A 19,393-nucleotide genomic window follows, 5' to 3' on the forward strand; every position below is an offset into this window, starting at 1 on the left:
CGATTTAGGTTTGTCAGAACTATTCCCGTGTTTGTTCGTTTCACCAAAGTGCAGTCTAAGTAAACTTAGGCTCAGTATTATTCGTTACACTGCTACACTGAGTCTAACAAAACCTTGTGGAAGGTCGCGCCAGGTAACCTTTGAGCGACCTATGACCGTCCAATCAAACGCGAGACGGCCGAACGGATTTATCCAATCAGACAACGGTTACTATTTAGGGTTTGGCGGTACTTACAAAATGGATTTTCTCTTCCCCGATCGCCAACACTGATCTCATAACAAATGAAAAGCCGCAAAAAACACAGATATATGACCTGCAGAATATACGCTTTGGGTTTCTGTCGACATGGCTATCATTAGCTAATATTTCCGCATGCTGACATCCTTAAATACTGACAAAACGCTATTCTCAGCGACTGTTTACTCACTATTGTGGCGTGCTCCATGTGCATTACTCGGAAGCGATCGTACGGAAAAAAGCATTCGGAATCGTTCGGGTACAAAACGATTTGGAGGTAAAAGTTCAAAAGGTATGTGCGAATGTCAACTTTCGCGATTTGGTAAGCTGTGTTCTGATTGGTCCTTTGAAAAAGTCAGCTGGCGCGACCTTCCACAAGGTTTTGTTAGACTCAGTATAGCAGTGTAACGAATAATACTGAGCCTAAGTTTATTTAGACTGACCAAAGTGGTAAGCACCTTAGACCTTAGATCCATGCATGGGTCTGACAGCAACGTCCTGTAACTGGAAACCAGGAATAGTCTTAAAAGCAGCATTGAACGCAAATCACATTCACGCACTCACTCAAAATAAGACATCAACGTGTGACGATAACCAGTGTCGATTATCTGTGAAACAGATTCCCCTGGGCGTAAAGGGCAAATAGTGATGACAAAATACATGAACTGAAAATCAGTGATGACACAACGTATTCACGACAAGGTAATGCTTTGCTCCAATCTATCCAGTTATCGGCCCAGCTGTGACTGGAGACCTGTTTCCATGTGTTCAAACATCTGTTTCCACAGGTTCATGGAATTTACACAAAGGCAACTATCAAATCATACTATTCAAAGCGATAGAAATTCATTTCCACAAACACCAGATGTATTTATACGTCAAGTATTGCTTTCATACATTCGGATTTAATTACAAGGCCATCCCTTTTTCACTTTCTTTTTAATTCGTAATTGTGCCCATTCCCTTAGCCAAAGCTTAGGGTTGTTACGTGTCGATTTTCAAAAAGAAACAATAGACCTATGCTTGATATACATTGTAAAGATATCGTCTTGATGTGAGTGAGTGAGTATAATTTTATGCCGATTTTAGCAATAATTTAAGCAACATCACGGGGGACACCAGAAATGGGTTTCACACACTGTGCCCATTGTGGGGAATCGAACCCAGGTCTTCGACGCGAGTAGCGAACGCTTTAACCACTAGACTACCCCACAGCGCCTGGTCTTGAGGTGGGAGTCATACGCTTGACCACGTATTATAGTTAAACGGCCTTCTAGGAAGTTACATACCATCTGGATTAGTCTGCAGCTTTCTACAACATTCCAGACTATACTCAACTCCAGAAGCATCATTCCACACATGAACCTCTGAAGCATTTGCTTTTATTAATGCCAACAAGCAATAAGAATGCATTGTGTAAATACATCGACAGACGACATACCGATCTATAGGAATGGCTGCAATTTACTCCAATACACACTGATTTCTCACGGACGCCAAATGAATCGCTCAAACGAAACTGATTTACTCATTGGTGTCTTATAGAGGAAATACAGTATGATATTTCGGGATGTGCTTTGGGACGATTCACTCACTCACTCACTCACTCGGACCCACCCACCCACTCACTAACTCACTCACCGAGTCGAATGCCGTCAAATCATAACCAGTGGAATACATGACTGTACTTCGTCACATACGACGCCGGCTCGTCTGCAGGTAGGAGCAATCAGGTCGTATCAAATGGTTCATACATATACGTGAGACACCACAAAGAGACAAGTGTTAGATGTAAAAAGTTTATTGTCTCCGTATCCTCTGCTTCTGTTGCTTTGCTTCAACCAAAAACAAGAATGGTATTCATGTTCAGGAGAATTGTTCAAGGCAATCTAGACTTCCTGCTTTCCTCAAGCTCTCTATTAATCAACTGAAGGTTGGAACTGATGGTAGCATCGTGTGGTGCCAGCTGGTGGGCCTGTGTTACTGAGTTCTTGGCCTTCTCGTATTTTCCCCACCGGAAGTACATCACACCTGAAAAAGCAGCGTACGATTAACAAACATTCAAAGGACATGCGGTTCTTTACAAGTTTATAATGCATGAGTTGATGTCATAGACCGAACTCTTTGGAATGTAACATGGCAAAAGGGCAGGTGATGCCTGGATTATTGAGGATGGTCTAAACATGGCACCAATTTAATAAAGCAATTTATGCCCACCGTGTGTGTGTGTGTAAGAGGAGGAGGAGGAGGAGGAGGAGGAAGGAGGGGTGGGTGGGGGGTGGTACTCCAGTAAAAGGAACTATATGATAAATGTAAAACAAACACAAAGCAATATCACCTAGGTTGTGATGGAACCTGGCGCTGTGTGGGTCTATCTGTAGTCCAGCCAGGAACAAGTCCTCACTTTCCTGGAACTTATCCACCATGATGTAAGTATTGGCCACACTAAACATCAGGTCCATTTCACGTGGCAGTGCCTTCAGTGCTTCCTTTCCCACCTCAATAGCTTTGTCGTACTTCTCTGAATAAGAGAGATGAGGTGAGCTGAGGTGAAATTGGGTTTAACGTCGTGCTTGAGAATATTTCGCTCATATGACGACGTACATGCGTGTGTATGTGTATGTGCGGCTGCTTGTACTAGCCCAGACTGAAGCTGTTTTTTTAGTGCTAGCCCACTGAGATACCATATCACAGTGAAGCTGACCAGTCCTTGTTGTACCCATTAATGCCGAGCGCCATGCAGGGACCAACAAGTACCAAATTTTAACGTCTCTTTGGTATGACGAGGTGGGGGATCGAACCCACGACCTTCCGCTCCCCGGGCGGACGCTCTAACCACCACACCACGGAGGTGGTCCTGAATAAGAGAACGTCATTGTGAGTGAATGTTGTTTAAGGTGTATATTATGACGTAGAATGTGTTTTCCGTACGATTTGCACATGTAAATTCCGTCTTCACGCAGCGGAAAGCATACCATAGTATGTCACCCCATATTCAAACCTATACAATCATATATTGATAAGTGTAACTTATTCCGCTAGATAATTAATGTCCGTATTTCAGATGATATCATGATTATATAAAGGATAGGGGACCTAGAAGTCTCATAATCCCTCGAAATTATCTGCATACATTTACGTCCCATAGATCCTTCAGGATCATTCAATCTGGGTACCGAATATCCCACATATCAGAATTGTGGTCAGCATAGACTCATCAGGATACCCTGTTTGGTGATTTAACCAAATTGTGTTTAGTACATGTCTTTGAACCCACAAGAGGCCCTGATATAACTATACTCTATACTACTACATAAGTCTTCAAAGTGAGACAAGACCCTCTGTGACTCTGGTTTCTTACCCAGGTCCTCTAACAGCAGAAGGTAGTTTCTCCAGCTCCCTTTCGATGTCGGGCTAATCTGTGTTGCTCTCTGCCAAGCAGCGATGGCATCTGTAGGACGGCCGAAGTCTCGGTACTGTAAGCCAGACATTGTTAATATGCTATGCTTGGTTGCCGTACAATTCAAATCAGATGTGAAATCATAGAAAAAGTCTTTATGCGCGTTACAGATATACAGGGGCGACGGGGAGCTGAGTGGACGAGCGTTAGGTTTCCAGATAAACCGTGGGAAGGAGCGAGATGAGTGAAGAAGTCAAACATGCAATGAAGAGGGTGAGAGAGAAGGGGAGGAGAGAGGAATAAATTGGGAGAGAGAGAGGGAGAAAGACAGAGAGAAAGAGAGAGAAAGAGAGAGAGAGAGGCAGAGAGGGAGACAGAGAGAGGGAGACAGAGAGAGAGAGAGAGAGAGAGAGAGAGAGAGAGAGAGAGAGAGAGAGAGAGAGAGAAGAGAAACATAGAGATGGAGGCAAAGAGTAAACAGAGGGAGGAAGAGAAACAGAGTTGAGAGTGAATTAGAGCGAGAGGAAGAGAGACAGCGGGAACAGTGAATTAGTGAGAGGAAGTGCGACAGGGGGGAGCGGGAATTAAAGAGAGGAAGGGAGACAGAGGGGAGAGTGAATTAGAGAGGGGAAGAGAGACAGAGGGAACAGTGAATTAGAGAGAGGAAGAGAGACAGAGGGAACAGTGAATTAGAGAGAGGAAGGGAGACAGAGGGAACAGTGAATTACAGAGAGGAATAGAGACAGAGGAAACAGTGAATTAGTGAGAGGAAGGGAGACAGTGGGGAGAGTGAATTAGAGAGAGGAAGGGAGACAGAGGGTCCAGTGAATTAGAGAGAGGAAGAGAGACAGAGGGAACAGTGAATTAGAGGGAGGAAGAGAGACAGAGGGAACAGTGAATTAGAGAGAGGAAGAGAGACAGAGGGAACAGTGAATTAGAGAGAGGAAGGGAGACAGTGGGGAGAGTGAATTAGAGAGAGGAAGAGAGACAGTGGGGAGAGTGAATTAGTGAGAGGAAGGGAGACAGTGGGGAAAGTGAATTAGAGAGAGGAAGAGAGACAGAGGGAACAGTGAATTAGAGAGAGGAAGAGAGACAGAGGGAACAGTGAATTAGAGAGAGGAAGAGAGACAGTTGGGAGAGTGAATTAGAGAGAGGAAGAGAGACAGTGGGGAGAGTGAATTAGAGAGAGGAAGGGAGACACAGGGGAGAGTGAATTAGAGAGAGGACGGGAGACAGAGGGAACAGTGAATTAGAGAGAGGAAGGAGACAGTGGGGAGAGTGAATTAGAGAGAGAAGGAAGACACAGGGGAGAGTGAAAATGAGAGAGGAAGGGAGACAGTGGGGAGAGTGAATTAGAGAGAGGAAGAGACACAGAGGGAACAGTGAATTAGAGAGGGGAAGAGAGACAGAGGGAACAGTGAATTAGAGAGAGGAAGAGAGACAGAGGGAACAGTGAATTAGAGAGAGGAAGGGAGACAGAGGGAACAGTGAATTACAGAGAGGAATAGAGACAGAGGAAACAGTGAATTAGTGAGAGGAAGGGAGACAGTGGGGAGAGTGAATTAGAGAGAGGAAGGGAGACAGAGGGTCCAGTGAATTAGAGAGAGGAAGAGAGACAGAGGGAACAGTGAATTAGAGGGAGGAAGAGAGACAGAGGGAACAGTGAATTAGAGAGAGGAAGAGAGACAGAGGGAACAGTGAATTAGAGAGAGGAAGGGAGACAGTGGGGAGAGTGAATTAGAGAGAGGAAGAGAGACAGTGGGGAGAGTGAATTAGTGAGAGGAAGGGAGACAGTGGGGAAAGTGAATTAGAGAGAGGAAGAGAGACAGAGGGAACAGTGAATTAGAGAGAGGAAGAGAGACAGAGGGAACAGTGAATTAGAGAGAGGAAGAGAGACAGTTGGGAGAGTGAATTAGAGAGAGGAAGAGAGACAGTGGGGAGAGTGAATTAGAGAGAGGAAGGGAGACACAGGGGAGAGTGAATTAGAGAGAGGACGGGAGACAGAGGGAACAGTGAATTAGAGAGAGGAAGGGAGACAGTGGGGAGAGTGAATTAGAGAGAGGAAGGAAGACACAGGGGAGAGTGAAAATGAGAGAGGAAGGGAGACAGTGGGGAGAGTGAATTAGAGAGAGGAAGAGACACAGAGGGAACAGTGAATTAGAGAGAGGAAGAGAGACTGAGGGAACAGTGAATTAGAGAGAGGACGGGAGACAGAGGGAACAGTGAATTAGAGAGAGGAAGAGAGACAGTGGGGAGAGTGAATTAGAGAGAGGAAGGGAGACACAGGGAAGAGTGAATTAGAGAGAGTAAGGGAGACACAGGGGAGAGTGAATTAGAGAGAGGAAGGGAGACAGTGGGGCGAGGGAATTAGAGAGAGGAAGGGAGACAGTGTGGAGAGTGAATTAGAGTGAGGAAGGGTGACAGTGGGGAGGGTGAATTAGAGAGAGGAAGCGAGACAGAGGGGAGAGTGAGGTACGGAGAGTAAGAGAGACAGCATGGGGGGGGGGGGGAGTGAAATAGGTAAATGATTGGTGGGGATGAATGTTGGCGGTGTGGTAGGATACGTGGTGTGGTTCACGCTGCCTGCAGACCTACCATATTTCCTAGGTTGAAGTAGCACTCTGTGCACATGTTGTCGAGTCTGACCGATTCAGTGAGGCTGGCAACAGCCGAGTCGTTCTTCTTCAGTTCCAACTGTACAACACCCAGGTTCATCCAAGCATCAACGCTGCCATTCCTGTAGGATACATTGTCTGGTACAGTCTATGTATGTATGTATGTATGTATGTATGTATGTATGTATGTATGTATGTGTGTGTGTGTGTGTGTGTGTGTGTGTGTGTGTGTGTGTGTGTGTGTGTGTGTGTGTGTGTGTGTGTGTGTGTGTGTGTGTGTGTGTGTGTGTGTGTGTGTGTGTGTGTGTGTATGTATGTATGTATGTATGGTTGCGTGTGTGTGAGAGTGAGTGAGTTAAAGTTTATAGTCACAGCGGCAGTATTTCAGCCATATCGTGACTTAAGACAGTTATAAATTCATGACAATTGCGCACATTTTAAAAGCTGTCGACGAAGGACTGTAAAACCAGCTAGTATATCGCAGTAATAAAAAATAAAACTAGCATATACTTAAAAATAACAATGACAAGTCCAGATATTTATGAAATAAATAGCACAAATTTGCCTCCTGAATGTTTTGTCTTCATGGAGAAGATCTACAGGTGGTGGAACTTTCTCACGTGATGCACTGTCTTCATAAGCTGATGACATTCGGCGGATACAACTTCAATCCTTAAATGAACTCAGTTTGGTACAGTACCGGGGCGGTGGGGTATCCTAATGGTTAAAGCGTTTGCTCGTCACGCCGAAGTCCCGGGTTCGAATCCCCACATGGGTACAATGTGTGAAGCCGATTTCTGGTGTCCCCCGCCGTGATGTTGCTGGAATATTGCTAAAAGCGGCGTAAAACCAAACTCAGTCAGTCAGTGGTACAGTACCTGACACTAACAGCTGTCTCCAGAAGTTTCTCGGCCTCCAGTGCGTCTCCCCTCTTCCTGAGTATGATTGCTAGGTTGATCAACGGAGAGACATACCTCGGGTTCAACCTGACAATATAACATATAGCTCACATTTTACTCAGAGCAGAAATGCCGCCGACCTCATGCACACAACACCGCTTAATGTATCATACTGAAGATGCCACCTTGGTATCTGCTTAGCGTGTGGGTCACAAATACCACAGATATGTTTTTAAAGTAGAAAGCTTCAGAATCTATGATTCTCATTTATAGGCATTTTACGTCCGTTTCATAAGCCTGAAGGAAAGTTTGCTTAAAACGTAAAATTGTTGATAACGTTGTTTTAGATTTATATTTCGGTTACAGCATAACCAATAGATTCCGTCTCTCTATCCCTTGAACGAGTAGATCTAACATGTTGCCTTGGACGTGTTTAATCCTCCACATACATACATCAGAGCCAGTCTGTATTCACTGGTGGCAATGTCAGTGTTGATGTCCTGCTGCATTTTTCCAATATTGTAGTGAACCTGTAAAATGTATAGTTAGGACGTTAGGACGACCATTCAGTTAGTTATAATGAACAGGCAGGATATTGGCGACAGAATATTCTCTTCTCATAGCTCTTAAAACATTTATGTTTTAATAGTACAGTTTCTATTATACTTAGCACCATGATGAATTGTTTATGTCTTTTTTAGAACAGAATGTAACTAATCCCTCTATTGTCTGCCTCTGTTGTTTGCAATGGTTGACTGCACTAGTAACCTACACAAAAGCAGCGGGCACAATGAGGTATTCCCTTTAAGAAATGTGGGGAAACCGGGGGTAAACCGTTCTATTAATGTTCGGCTAAATTTCTCAATTATCGCCAGCATCTGAAGGGATGGTGTAAATCCAGCTAAAGTCCATGCAGGGAGCAAAAGTACTATTAGTCCCCATGGTCCCTGGTATGGTAATCTACCTTCAATTGCTGGCGATCTGTAGCCTATTTTTATATGGCATTGTTTTCTGCCGGGATACTTTTTATACCATTCTGGTTCAACCCACATCTATCATACTCAGGTATTTGTTCTGTTCTTTGACCACAGGTTTTTATGCATAGATTTATTTAGGTTTAATGCATAGATTGTTATCGTCACGGTACGGCTGAAATGTTGCCGATGTGACGTTTATTATTAACTTACTTACATTTCAATTTTCATTTTTTTCAACATTGAACAGGATGCCATGAAAGTAATGATTGGGGGTCATGGTGTCATATCACAAAAGGTTGCCACGACGATCAGACCAACGATCGTGAGTGTACCGTGAGGGTTCTCTAAGAAGAACCTGTTAAAAGGGATGGTTAATGTTTGACCTGACTGACAGGTAACACAGGTAGTGTGAGGAGAGACGTCATTCTTCCAAGGGACATAACTGCCTAACAAAAAGGGTTATTTCCCTTTTGCCAGAAGTTTCGTATGTGGAAGTCAATGACTACTCAATATTAGAGGGCATACCTTGGCATTCAGGGGACAGACTTTGACAGCCGATGTATACAAGGTTAATTCCTCAGTAAATTCCTTGCTTCTCTGAAAAAAAGCAAAGAAAACTTGGACTTTCTTTGAGGCAGAATGTTTCATTCAAGAACACACATTTCTTCCACTGACATCCAACATCTATCCTGTGAACATGCGAACTAAGCAAAACAGAATTTTCAAAATGTTCATTAAAATGTTTTTTCACCCCAATTCCCAAGTTTTCCATTACAAAGATCTGTCAATATTCACATGCAGCACGACCAACAATGTTATGGCATGACTAGGTTGAACAGACTATAGTAAGTAACTTAGCGTCATGGTGTATCTAGTAACCAGACATCCTTGCTGTATTTAGTCGTGGTGTTGCTCACTGGTTACAGGTGTTCCATTCCCACATGGGTACAATATGTGAAGTCACCGTCCGTGATATATTCAGAATATTCGTAAAACTCGCTGACCCACGCACGTACGCACTCACGCAGTCACTCACTTGTATTGAGAGTGAGAGTAGACTCACTTGAGATGAACGTATCAGAAATATCACTGTAAGGAGCGTTAATCCCGCTGACATGTACTGTAACACAAACAGCAGGATAACATGAGAAGGTATAGCGCAATACAGAAGCAAAGTATACTATAAACTGCATGATATGTACTGTTACAAAGTATAATATAAACTACATGATATGTTCTGTAACACACACAGCAGGACAACATGAGAAGGTATAGCTCAATACAGAAGCAAGTATATTATAAACTGCATGATATGTTCTGTAACACACACAGCAGGACAACATGAGAAGGTATAGCTCAATACAGAAGCAAAGTATATTATAAACTGCATGATATGTACTGTTACAAAGTATAATATAAACTACATGATATGTTCTGTAACACAAACAGCAGGACAACATGAGAAGGTATAGCTCAATACAGAAGCAAGTATATTATAAACTGCATGATATGTTCTGTAACACACACAGCAGGACAACATGAGAAGGTATAGCTCAATACAGAAGCAAGTATATTATAAACTGCATGCTATGTTCTGTAACACAAACAGCAGGACAACATGAGAAGGTATAGCTCAATACAGAAGCAAGTATATTATAAACTGCATGATATGTACTGTAAAAAAGTATAATATAAACTACATGATATGTTCTGTAACACAAACAGCAGGACAACATGAGAAGGTATAGCTCAAGACAGAAGCAAGTATATTTTAACTGCATGATATGTTCTGTAACACACACAGCAGGACAACATGAGAAGGTATAGCTCAATACAGAAGCAAGTATATTATCAACTGCATGATATGTTCTGTAACACACACAGCAGGACAACATGAGAATATATAGCTCAATACAGAAGCAAGTATATTATAAACTGCATGATATGTTCTGTAACACACACAGCAGGACAACATGAGAAGGTATAGCTCAATACAGAAGCAAGTATATTATAACTGCATGATATGTTCTGTAACACACACAGCAGGACAGCATGAGAAGGTATAGCTCAATACTGAAGCAAAGTATATTATAACTGCATGATATGTACTGTTACAAAGTATAATATAAACTACCAGATATGAGAAGGTAAAACTAAATACAACAACCTGGACATTATATATTTCACGTTATTTTGTTGAGTTTAAAGACACATGTCAAAACTTTCAGATCAAGACATACTCCGTGGTAGATCAATCAATTGATAAGGAACTGTTCGTATTTAGATTATCGGCCCATATACAATATTGATCAACACATACTACGAGACATACTAATCATTCATAAAGAACGGTTTGTATTTAGATTATAACATGTTTTCAAATAGAAATACTTTTGACAGACAACATACTTAACTGTGACACTGTTGGAATTAAGTCAAATGGGGGCCAACATATCGAAACTTTGTATACAGACTCTACCAGGTCACAGGAAATCACGGCATAAGTATGTTCATTTTACATTAATATATCATTTACAGAGCACACAGTGTGAGTTCAAACCTAACTACTTGAGAGATACCACCCGCTTACATTATGCTTAGTCAAGGGAATAATTCGAATCTGGGCTCAAAGCACTACAGACTATATTTTTGGAACCGATTTGCTAAACCGACCAGTCTTAACAATAGAACTGTACTAAAATTACCTCACACAAGCAATATGAGTTTCTAATGAGTTCACCTTTTTATTGTTATTATGTAGACGAAGGCAGATTTCTCTGGCCCCGAGCACCACCAACATACAGAAGCCAGCACAGGACAGGTACAGAATCCTCTCAGCGATCACAAAGCCCACACGGAAAAACAGGTTGCTGGCTGGCAGGAAGGGAACTCCCAACACTGCCAGGGACGTTATCAGGATCCTGTAAGTAGATAAAGAACTCGAGATTGAATACAGACAACTGGAGGTTAGCAAGAGAGTGTGTTTTGAGAATGTTACCTTACTTTCATAAGGAATGAAACATTGTTTTGACGAGACTGGGCGAGCTAAACACATAGTAAGTTTCCAAATATAAGATATTTGCCATTGCAAAACACAGAAACGTGATAACCTTTCTATCATGAACTGTCTTTCTTCAATTCAGTCACCGCAAAACCTGTTCAGTTTTCTCGAAACGTATTTACAATTCTGATAATCGCTGTCTGACAACTTGCAAAACACGTGGTGGTCGATAACTTGGTACAGTTTGAAGTCCTTAATTGTCACATGAAAGCTGAGAATATCGAAAAACCCCAAAACCTCCTTTTACTGTTTCAGAGAACTGCTGCCCACCTTACCGAGACGGGGGCCCCCAGGCTTACTCCCTCTTCTGGAGGAATGTGGAGAGACAGAAGCAGTGACATTTCTGGGTCTCGATACTCACGATCCTACTGACAAAAATCATCTGGACTTGGGATGTGATGTGTTTGTAAGAATGACGTACTGAACATTCACATCAGAAAATATAAAGTGTACCCGAGTGGAAAGTCCTATCCTACTGAGCCAGGCATTGTGTTGAGTCTGAAACACTGCTTGGAACTCCCCAGTGTGTTTCAGCAAAGAGAAGATGTCATGAAGTCTGATCACTCGGGTTCTTATGCACATTTGGGGGCTAAAATATATGCCACATTGGGTGAGCATGGTGTGGGTCTCAGGCATTGGGAAATGAATCTACAGATGGGAAAAGTCGTACCTATTGCAAAGGGTTTTCTGTTGTCTCTAAACCAGTAGAAGAAACTGATCGACTGTGCTGTCATGCTAGACTTTGTATCGTAAGTGAAGGATATGGTGCCGTATATGTTACATTAAGATCACCGGAACCAGATAGGATCTTTAATGTGTTCCTTCTGTAACCCTAGTGACTGCAGTCACTGGGTGTAAACTGTGTGCGCAATAGCCACTAGCACGCTAGCGCGTGGCTAGTAAAAAACCCAGTAGGGCCCGCTAGCCCGGCTGGCAAGTGAACTTTCATGGGGTCATTTTTTTTAAATCATGCAAGATAATATGTTAACTTTTTGCATTTTTTTGCTTAGTTTCTACATTCAAATTTTGGGCTAGTGAATTATTTGGTGGGTTAGTAACTTTCAGGCGTAGCTAGCCCGACTGGCAAACTAATTTGTAAAACTATTTCGCACACTGGGAGTAAAACCATTCTTGGTTTAGAAACTAAACTGTGCAGGCGTATTTCCATTGCTCTACCCCCCTAGGATATCATGGATGTGTGTGGATATTTCCCCTCAACGAGACTGTTGCTGCCGATTGGTGTATAATACCTGTTAAGTCTGACTGGACTTCGTTCGAGAAAGGACTTGATTCGTGTAAGGACTGGCTTGTGCAGATGGGTCCTAGTCAAATGGCCCAGGCAGGATTTATGTATGTAACCAGGAGGGACAAGCTGGTCATTGATGGTAAGTCCTTTGACTTGGACCACAATACCAGTACACTGACTCAGAGTAAATAGGGGTTAGGCCAGGCCCAGTTACCAACAGACTACTCAGGGACTGAAACTTTTACTGACGCTTCACCTTCAACAGATATATTCTCTATCTTCACATGGAACTGCCAATCTCTTAAACGCCATTTACAGGATAGACATTTGGAACAGATTCTATCACAACATTCTGTGGTAGGATTGTGTGAAACCTGGTTATACTCTGCACAGGACTATAGTACTTTCCTTTCAGAGACACATCAACTGTTTGCTACATGTAGAGACAGACAGAAGCATGGAGGAGTTGGTGTGTTTATTGACAAACGTTTGTGCTGTACAAGAATACTCTCACACATTCCAGATGCTGTCTACTTACTGTTTGACAAGAAAATCTTTGGCTATGTCAGAGATGTAGTGATGGGAGTGTTGTATGTGTCACCAGAATACTCACAGTACTATGTTGGAAAAGACAGTGATAGTTTAGACTCATTAGACGAATGTCTTCATGATATCCAATCCTGTTATGATGCTGATATTATTCTTACAGGAGACTTTAATTCTAGAACAGGTACCAGTGATGACTATATTATTGATGACAATGCTGACTATCTTCCTGGTGGTGAGTGGTATGACACTGATGATTTACATATCAAGAGACACAACAGAGACTCAGAAGTCAATAATTTTGGTCGACGTCTTTTAAACACCTGTATCTCACATTCTCTACACATTGTTAATGGGAGATTTCAGGGTGACGCCCTTGGTGATTTTACAAGTGTTTCACGCAATGGGCAAAGTGTTGTAGATTATTTGATTGTAAGTTCATCTTTGTTCCCAGTGATTGATAATTTCAGTATTGGTACTCTGGATGATTCAGATCATTTCCCAGTGATGGCTGAACTTGTAGTAAAATATACCAGCACGGAGAATGAAGATTGTGCGACAAACACGACACCCTACAGCAAATACAAGTGGGACTCTAGGTATAGTGACACATTTCAGGAACTCATCAGAGACGAAACTGCAAGAGAATATATTGAGGAGATAATCCATCAAGTTGATAATGACATAGATGAGGCAGTGCACTTATTTAATAACTTCTACAATAGAGCTGCTGGATGCATGAGCAGACGACAGAAGTCACGTGATCAACAGCTGAAGACACAACCTCCATGGTGGGATACTGACTGTGAAACAGCAAAACGAGATAAATATTGTGCTCTGGATAGACTCAGGGTAACTAATGTCCAACAAGATATTCTTAACTATAAACGACTTAAAACATTTTTCAAGGATATTTGTAAAAAGAAGAAAGAAGATTTTGAAAAGTGTATATCTGACAAGCTCATCGCAACTAGACAAAATACTGATGACTTATGGAAGGAATTAAAGAAACTAACATCGACAACTTCTCATAATAGTATCAGTGGACAAGAGTGTGGAGCAAGCATTTTCAGACTTTATTAAACAGTGAACAAACGGAAACAACAATGGAAGATACAGTAAGCCATTTCTTATCTCAGCATGATATCCAGTGTTTACAGTGCGAGGACAACACACCGGATGTTCTAAATGCACATATAACTCTAGCTGAGGTAACAAGAACAATTAGAGAACTGAAGAGGAACAAGTCGCCTGGTTGTGATGGTATTCCCTCCGAATTACTTCTTCATTCTGCTGATGTTATAGCGCCTGTACTTTTACGCCTCTTCAACAAGATTCTTGAAACTGGAAACTTTCCTGATGACTGGTGTAAAGCAATTATATGTCCTATCCACAAGAAAGGATCTTTGAACGACGCAAACAACTACAGAGGGATCTCACTTCTATCAATAATTGGGAAGGTCTTCACAAAAATATTGAACGAAAGATTACAGCAATGGACATCTGATAATGATATCATATATGAAAACCAGGCTGGATTCAGGAAGGGATACGCAACGGTAGATAACATGTTCACTGTGTATGGAATGATCAGGAAATACCTCTCCAAGTCTGGTGGACGATTATACTGTTTCTTCATAGACTTCTCGAAGGCTTTCGATAACGTAAACCATTCTCATCTTTGGTATCGACTTATCACCTATAACATACATGGTAATATTCTGACAGTCCTACGGAATATGTATTCCAAACTAAAATCCTGTGTAAAAACCTCCAGTGGTCTGACGGAATTCTTCCAGTGTTTTCAAGGAACTAGACAAGGTTGTATGCTAAGCCCGCTTCTCTTCAGCTTATTCATAAAATGAACTGACAACGGAGATGATAACATCAGCATGTAGAGGCATACACATCTGCGACGATAACCCAAATGTTTGTTCTCTCTTGTATGCAGACGACGTAGCGAATACCACAGATACGGCGGGGAGGCTCCAGCAGCAGATTGATGTGCTCAGTACCTTTTGTGATAAATGGGGACTTTCGCTCAATCTAGATAAATCCCAGATCGTTGTGTTTAGAAATGGGGGATACCTTCGGAACTATGAGAAATGGTTCTACAAAGGCACACGGATCCAGGTCGTGTCCTTCTACAAGTATCTGGGACTCGTATTCACGCCCCGAGGAGTATGGACTCGTGCAACAACAACATTAGCACAGCAAGCTGAGAAAGCGTGTCATCTCATATACAAGCTCCATTACAAGTGTGGTGGATTGCCTTTAGGTGTTGCTGTAACTCTTTTTGAAAGGATGATACTTCCTATCCTCACCTATGGTGCTGAAATCTGGGGACTTCAACGAGTGAAACATATTGAGAGAGTTCAACTTAAATACTTCAAGAAAATGATCTATGTCCCTCAAAATGCATGCAATGTCGCTGTTCTCGGTGATTGTGGAAGAAAGACAGTCTTTGTCACACAAGTTATCAAGGTACTAACATTTTGGACTAAGCTAATTATAATGGACAATAGCCGACTTCCAAAGCAGACTTATATCATGCTATATGGACTAGACAAGGTGCATCGTTCATCATGGGTGACATATGTCAGAGAAATCTTATTCAAATATGGATTCGGTTACACATGGATAATGCAGGACTTTGGAGATAAATCAAGCTTCTTATCAGAAATAAAACAACGAATCAGTGATGTAGACATTCAAGAATGGCAAAGCGATATCAGTAACAACTCTAAATTGTCTTCTTATTCAACTTATAAATCTGTCTTAAATGTCGAAATATATTTAACACACATAAATGTACGGATATACAGACAAGCTTTATCAAGATTTAGATGCGGATGTCACAACCTAATGATTGAATTAGGCCGAAGAATCGGAATGGATGAAGAATTAAGAATATGCTCTCACTGCAGCCGATATGGAATCCATCAAATTGAAAACGAGTATCATTTTTTATTAATCTGCAAAGCCTTCACCCAACTCCGAAACTCCTATATCCACTCGATGTATCACAACCATCCCTCAGTTACAACATTTGCTAATCTAATGAACACCAAATGTCCTAAAACACTGTTAAATTTAAGTAAATATGTATTCATTGCCTTTAAATTATATCCTTATCTTCACCAATAATCTACATGCTATTTGTTTAATCTACTGCTATACTCTCTCATATTGTACGCTTCTATTCTTGTAATTTAAACTATTTTGTATATATCCTGTATATATTACAAATGTATATCTATTGTATATATTGCAAATGTATGTCATTTGGGCCAGTGGCCTTTGACTTGAATAAAAACAAACATTACAGGAGGGACGCTTGCAAGTGTTTTCAGTGTGTTCTCGTTCTTAAGAACTGGGAAGTAGATGATGATCCTTGGGTCGAACATTAAAAATGGTCTTGAGACTGTCCGTATTTGGCCCTGGTGGGAGTAGTTCAGAAAGATGTGACCCGCTGGGGCAGTCATGTGGATTTACATTTGTAACTAAGAGGGTGATGTTCATTGTAAAGTACTGTATATTTTCATTTGTGAAACTCTTTCTATAATTGGTAATAAATCAATATTAGAGTATATTTACATTGGTTGTCTATGTCTCGAGTTTTGTCTGGTCGATGTATAAATAGAGGTTTGCTCAAATACTAATCTCATTGAGATCCCAACCACGACAGGAGAAGGAGCTCGTTTTCTGGAATTATTATGGCTAGGTACGTGTTGAAACATTACGAGGTTTTACGGTTTATGTTAATGTTTGAAGAAGTTGAGAAGATTCGACAGGACATCTTAGAAATGAACAGAGAAGAGATTCTTGCCGTCAATGGTATTATAAATAGATTATGAAAGGGAAGATTACCAGTGACTCCACATGAAAGATGTCATTTCCTGATGAAAAACGATAGAAATAACTATCTAGCAGTGTTATGAAGATTAGATCACCCCGTGGACTACAGATGGTATTTGGAAGAGTCTTTTTCGCCAGTTACATGCCTATCGTAGCATTTGCTTTGAAACCACAGTTCGTCAATGAGCTGGTTGTTAGATAGAGCATCGACTTAGTAGTTTTGGTATAAACAAACCTGTCTTAACAACCCAGGTTTAGTAGTGGTACGCTGCATTCAGCAATATTCCAGCTATGTGGTGCCGGTCTGTAAATAATCGGATCTGGACCAGATAATCAAGGGATCAACAGCATGAACATCGATCTACGCAACTGGGATACGATGACATGTGTCAACCCAGTCGGCGAGCCTGAAAACCCGATCCCATTAGTCGCCTCTTACGACAAACGTGGGTTACTGAAGATCAATTCTAACCCTGACCTTCACGGGTCGTTTAGTTAGCCATTCCATGAGAAGACTATCTCCAGTGTATGCATTATGATCCAAAAACATCCTGGGAGTTATGACTGTGTGATGGGTAATCTGAAATAATTGTCTCGCTTTACTTCATAGTAATTGCGGATATCGAGTGTTCTATAAATCTCCAACCTAAACACATTTTGTGTTTTGACCTATTAATAAATGTTGATAAACTGATACACTTTCAGTTCAAAACAATTTTAGACGTAATAGAGCACACTTGTACTAGTTCACTACATAATTTCGAATTGCAGAATTGGAAAATCTGTCCCATTTTAGTTTAGTTTAGCTTTTCCTGGAATTTAACTAAGGGCCGAATTCCTAGAAGAGGGCTGTTCAGTAATAGTACCGCGAGTGCTGAGAGCTGAGCGCTGCGCGTACATAGTAATCACTGTGCGAGACCATGCGAACCTATAGACGCTGGCCGGGCTGTGGCACTATATAGGACCGTGTTTCCTCCGTCCGTCACTAGTACTCTATTTCCAGACATGGTCTGACATGACAAAGACCTGTGAAATGTAATGCCATATGATGGAGATGAGAGTACTGTATTTGTGATGCGAGTACCGACCTCTAATAGAAGCAAGTCTCTAATAGACGGAGGTATGGTCATCGTGATGCTCTTGAAATCAGCTTTAACAAACACACAAACACACACACGCACGCACACGAAATACAAAAACTAAAAAAACAACCGAAAAATAAAACCGAAAGCAAAACAAATAAAAACAAAGCACACACAAAAATAACTCCACAAAAACCACGAAACAAACTAACAAAACGAAAAAACACAAACAAAAAGAAACGAAAAAACCCCCAAACAAAACAACTTCCCACCAAATTTCAGCTATCCACGACACTTAGACAAACCCAGTACCAGCCTGAGAGGACCGCGTCATCAGTCGTCTAGCTCTGGTCACTGGCAGCATGTCCTATCCAACAAGGAATTTTCATGATATCAGTACTAAATTATACAACGTACCTTCGATCCTGTGTGAGTTCTCCATGGAAACAGCAATGCAACAAGGCGCCAAACCCAGCCCAGAGAGCTATCACTGCCAGTATTCTGAGATCATCCAATGAGGTGATGACAGGTACACAACCCATCGACCAATCATAACACAGCCACCAGGGATTCAACAGCAGCCAAGAGTTCATTGCATAAAGGTAGTTGTAATTCAAAATCTGAAATGATTGGCATCATGTAATTGTATAAACTGGTTTAGAATTAAAAGAAATCGTATAACGACTAAATTTGTTTCTTTTCACATATGTAATAGTATCTATTCGTGTATTTACATTACATATTAAGTAAGTATAAATATCCTTAATACCTGTAGAAGTTGAAGATGGAACCCCAGTACTTGTCTATATCCCAATTTATCAAATTGGCGTGTTACTGAGCTCTATATACTATTTACCAAATATGGTCACAAGCCATTGTTCTTTGACTAATGCTCATGTCAGAAAGCACTGACGTAACTTGGCATTGTATAAAGGTGGTTGTTGTCTTGTGTATTATGAAACATAATAATAATAATAATAATATGGACATTTGTAGAGCGCAGTAGTAACTCCACAGCTCAAGGGCATGCTCTTTTCGCAACAGTAAATATGTACACTATATACAGGAAGAAGTGGTTGAACAAGAATGTTTTGAGTCTTGATTTAAAGATGGAGATGGAAGGAGATGACTTGACATGGAGAGGTAGTGAGTTCCAGAGGGAAGCTGAGTGAACGCTGAAAGATCTGCCGCCAAAAGTTTGCAAATTGTATTTTGGGAGGACACTGAGAAGACCTTTGTCTTGAGATCTGATAGGCCGAACAGACTGCAGGATACAGGACAGAGCTACTCGTATAAGAACCAGGTCTGGGCTTCATTCTGATATCTCTCCCACCCAAACGTCACTGCATTGGCTGGGAATCCGCGAGAGGATTGACTCTACCATTCTTTCTTTAGTCTACCAGTCTCTTCACAACACTGCCCCTGCCTATCTTGATTAGATGTTTCACCGCTACAAGGCCTCTAGAAATCT

The 19,393-nt window shown here is 41.4% G+C and overlaps 1 protein-coding gene across 1 annotated transcript in view; it reads right to left on the reverse strand.

Moving 5' to 3' along the window:
• Window positions 1–2,023: 2,023 nt before the first annotated feature.
• LOC124277876 (protein O-mannosyl-transferase TMTC4-like) overlaps window positions 2,024–19,393 on the reverse strand; it is a 53,889-nt gene continuing 36,519 nt past the window's right edge. The window contains exons 10-19 of the mRNA XM_046713602.1: window positions 18,340–18,542; window positions 10,870–11,050; window positions 9,193–9,249; window positions 8,655–8,726; window positions 7,606–7,682; window positions 7,132–7,239; window positions 6,234–6,375; window positions 3,600–3,714; window positions 2,577–2,759; window positions 2,024–2,269 (exon numbers count right to left, since the gene is read on the reverse strand). Of these exons, the coding sequence (XP_046569558.1) occupies window positions 2,118–2,269; window positions 2,577–2,759; window positions 3,600–3,714; window positions 6,234–6,375; window positions 7,132–7,239; window positions 7,606–7,682; window positions 8,655–8,726; window positions 9,193–9,249; window positions 10,870–11,050; window positions 18,340–18,542 (1,290 nt within the window). The 3' untranslated portion in view covers window positions 2,024–2,117. The remainder of the gene's footprint in view (window positions 2,270–2,576; window positions 2,760–3,599; window positions 3,715–6,233; window positions 6,376–7,131; window positions 7,240–7,605; window positions 7,683–8,654; window positions 8,727–9,192; window positions 9,250–10,869; window positions 11,051–18,339; window positions 18,543–19,393) is intronic.

The sequence above is a fragment of the Haliotis rubra genome, unplaced genomic scaffold, assembly GCF_003918875.1.
Source record: "Haliotis rubra isolate DU_JTF1 unplaced genomic scaffold, ASM391887v1 Scf106, whole genome shotgun sequence".
Classification (NCBI taxonomy): domain Eukaryota; kingdom Metazoa; phylum Mollusca; class Gastropoda; order Lepetellida; family Haliotidae; genus Haliotis; species Haliotis rubra.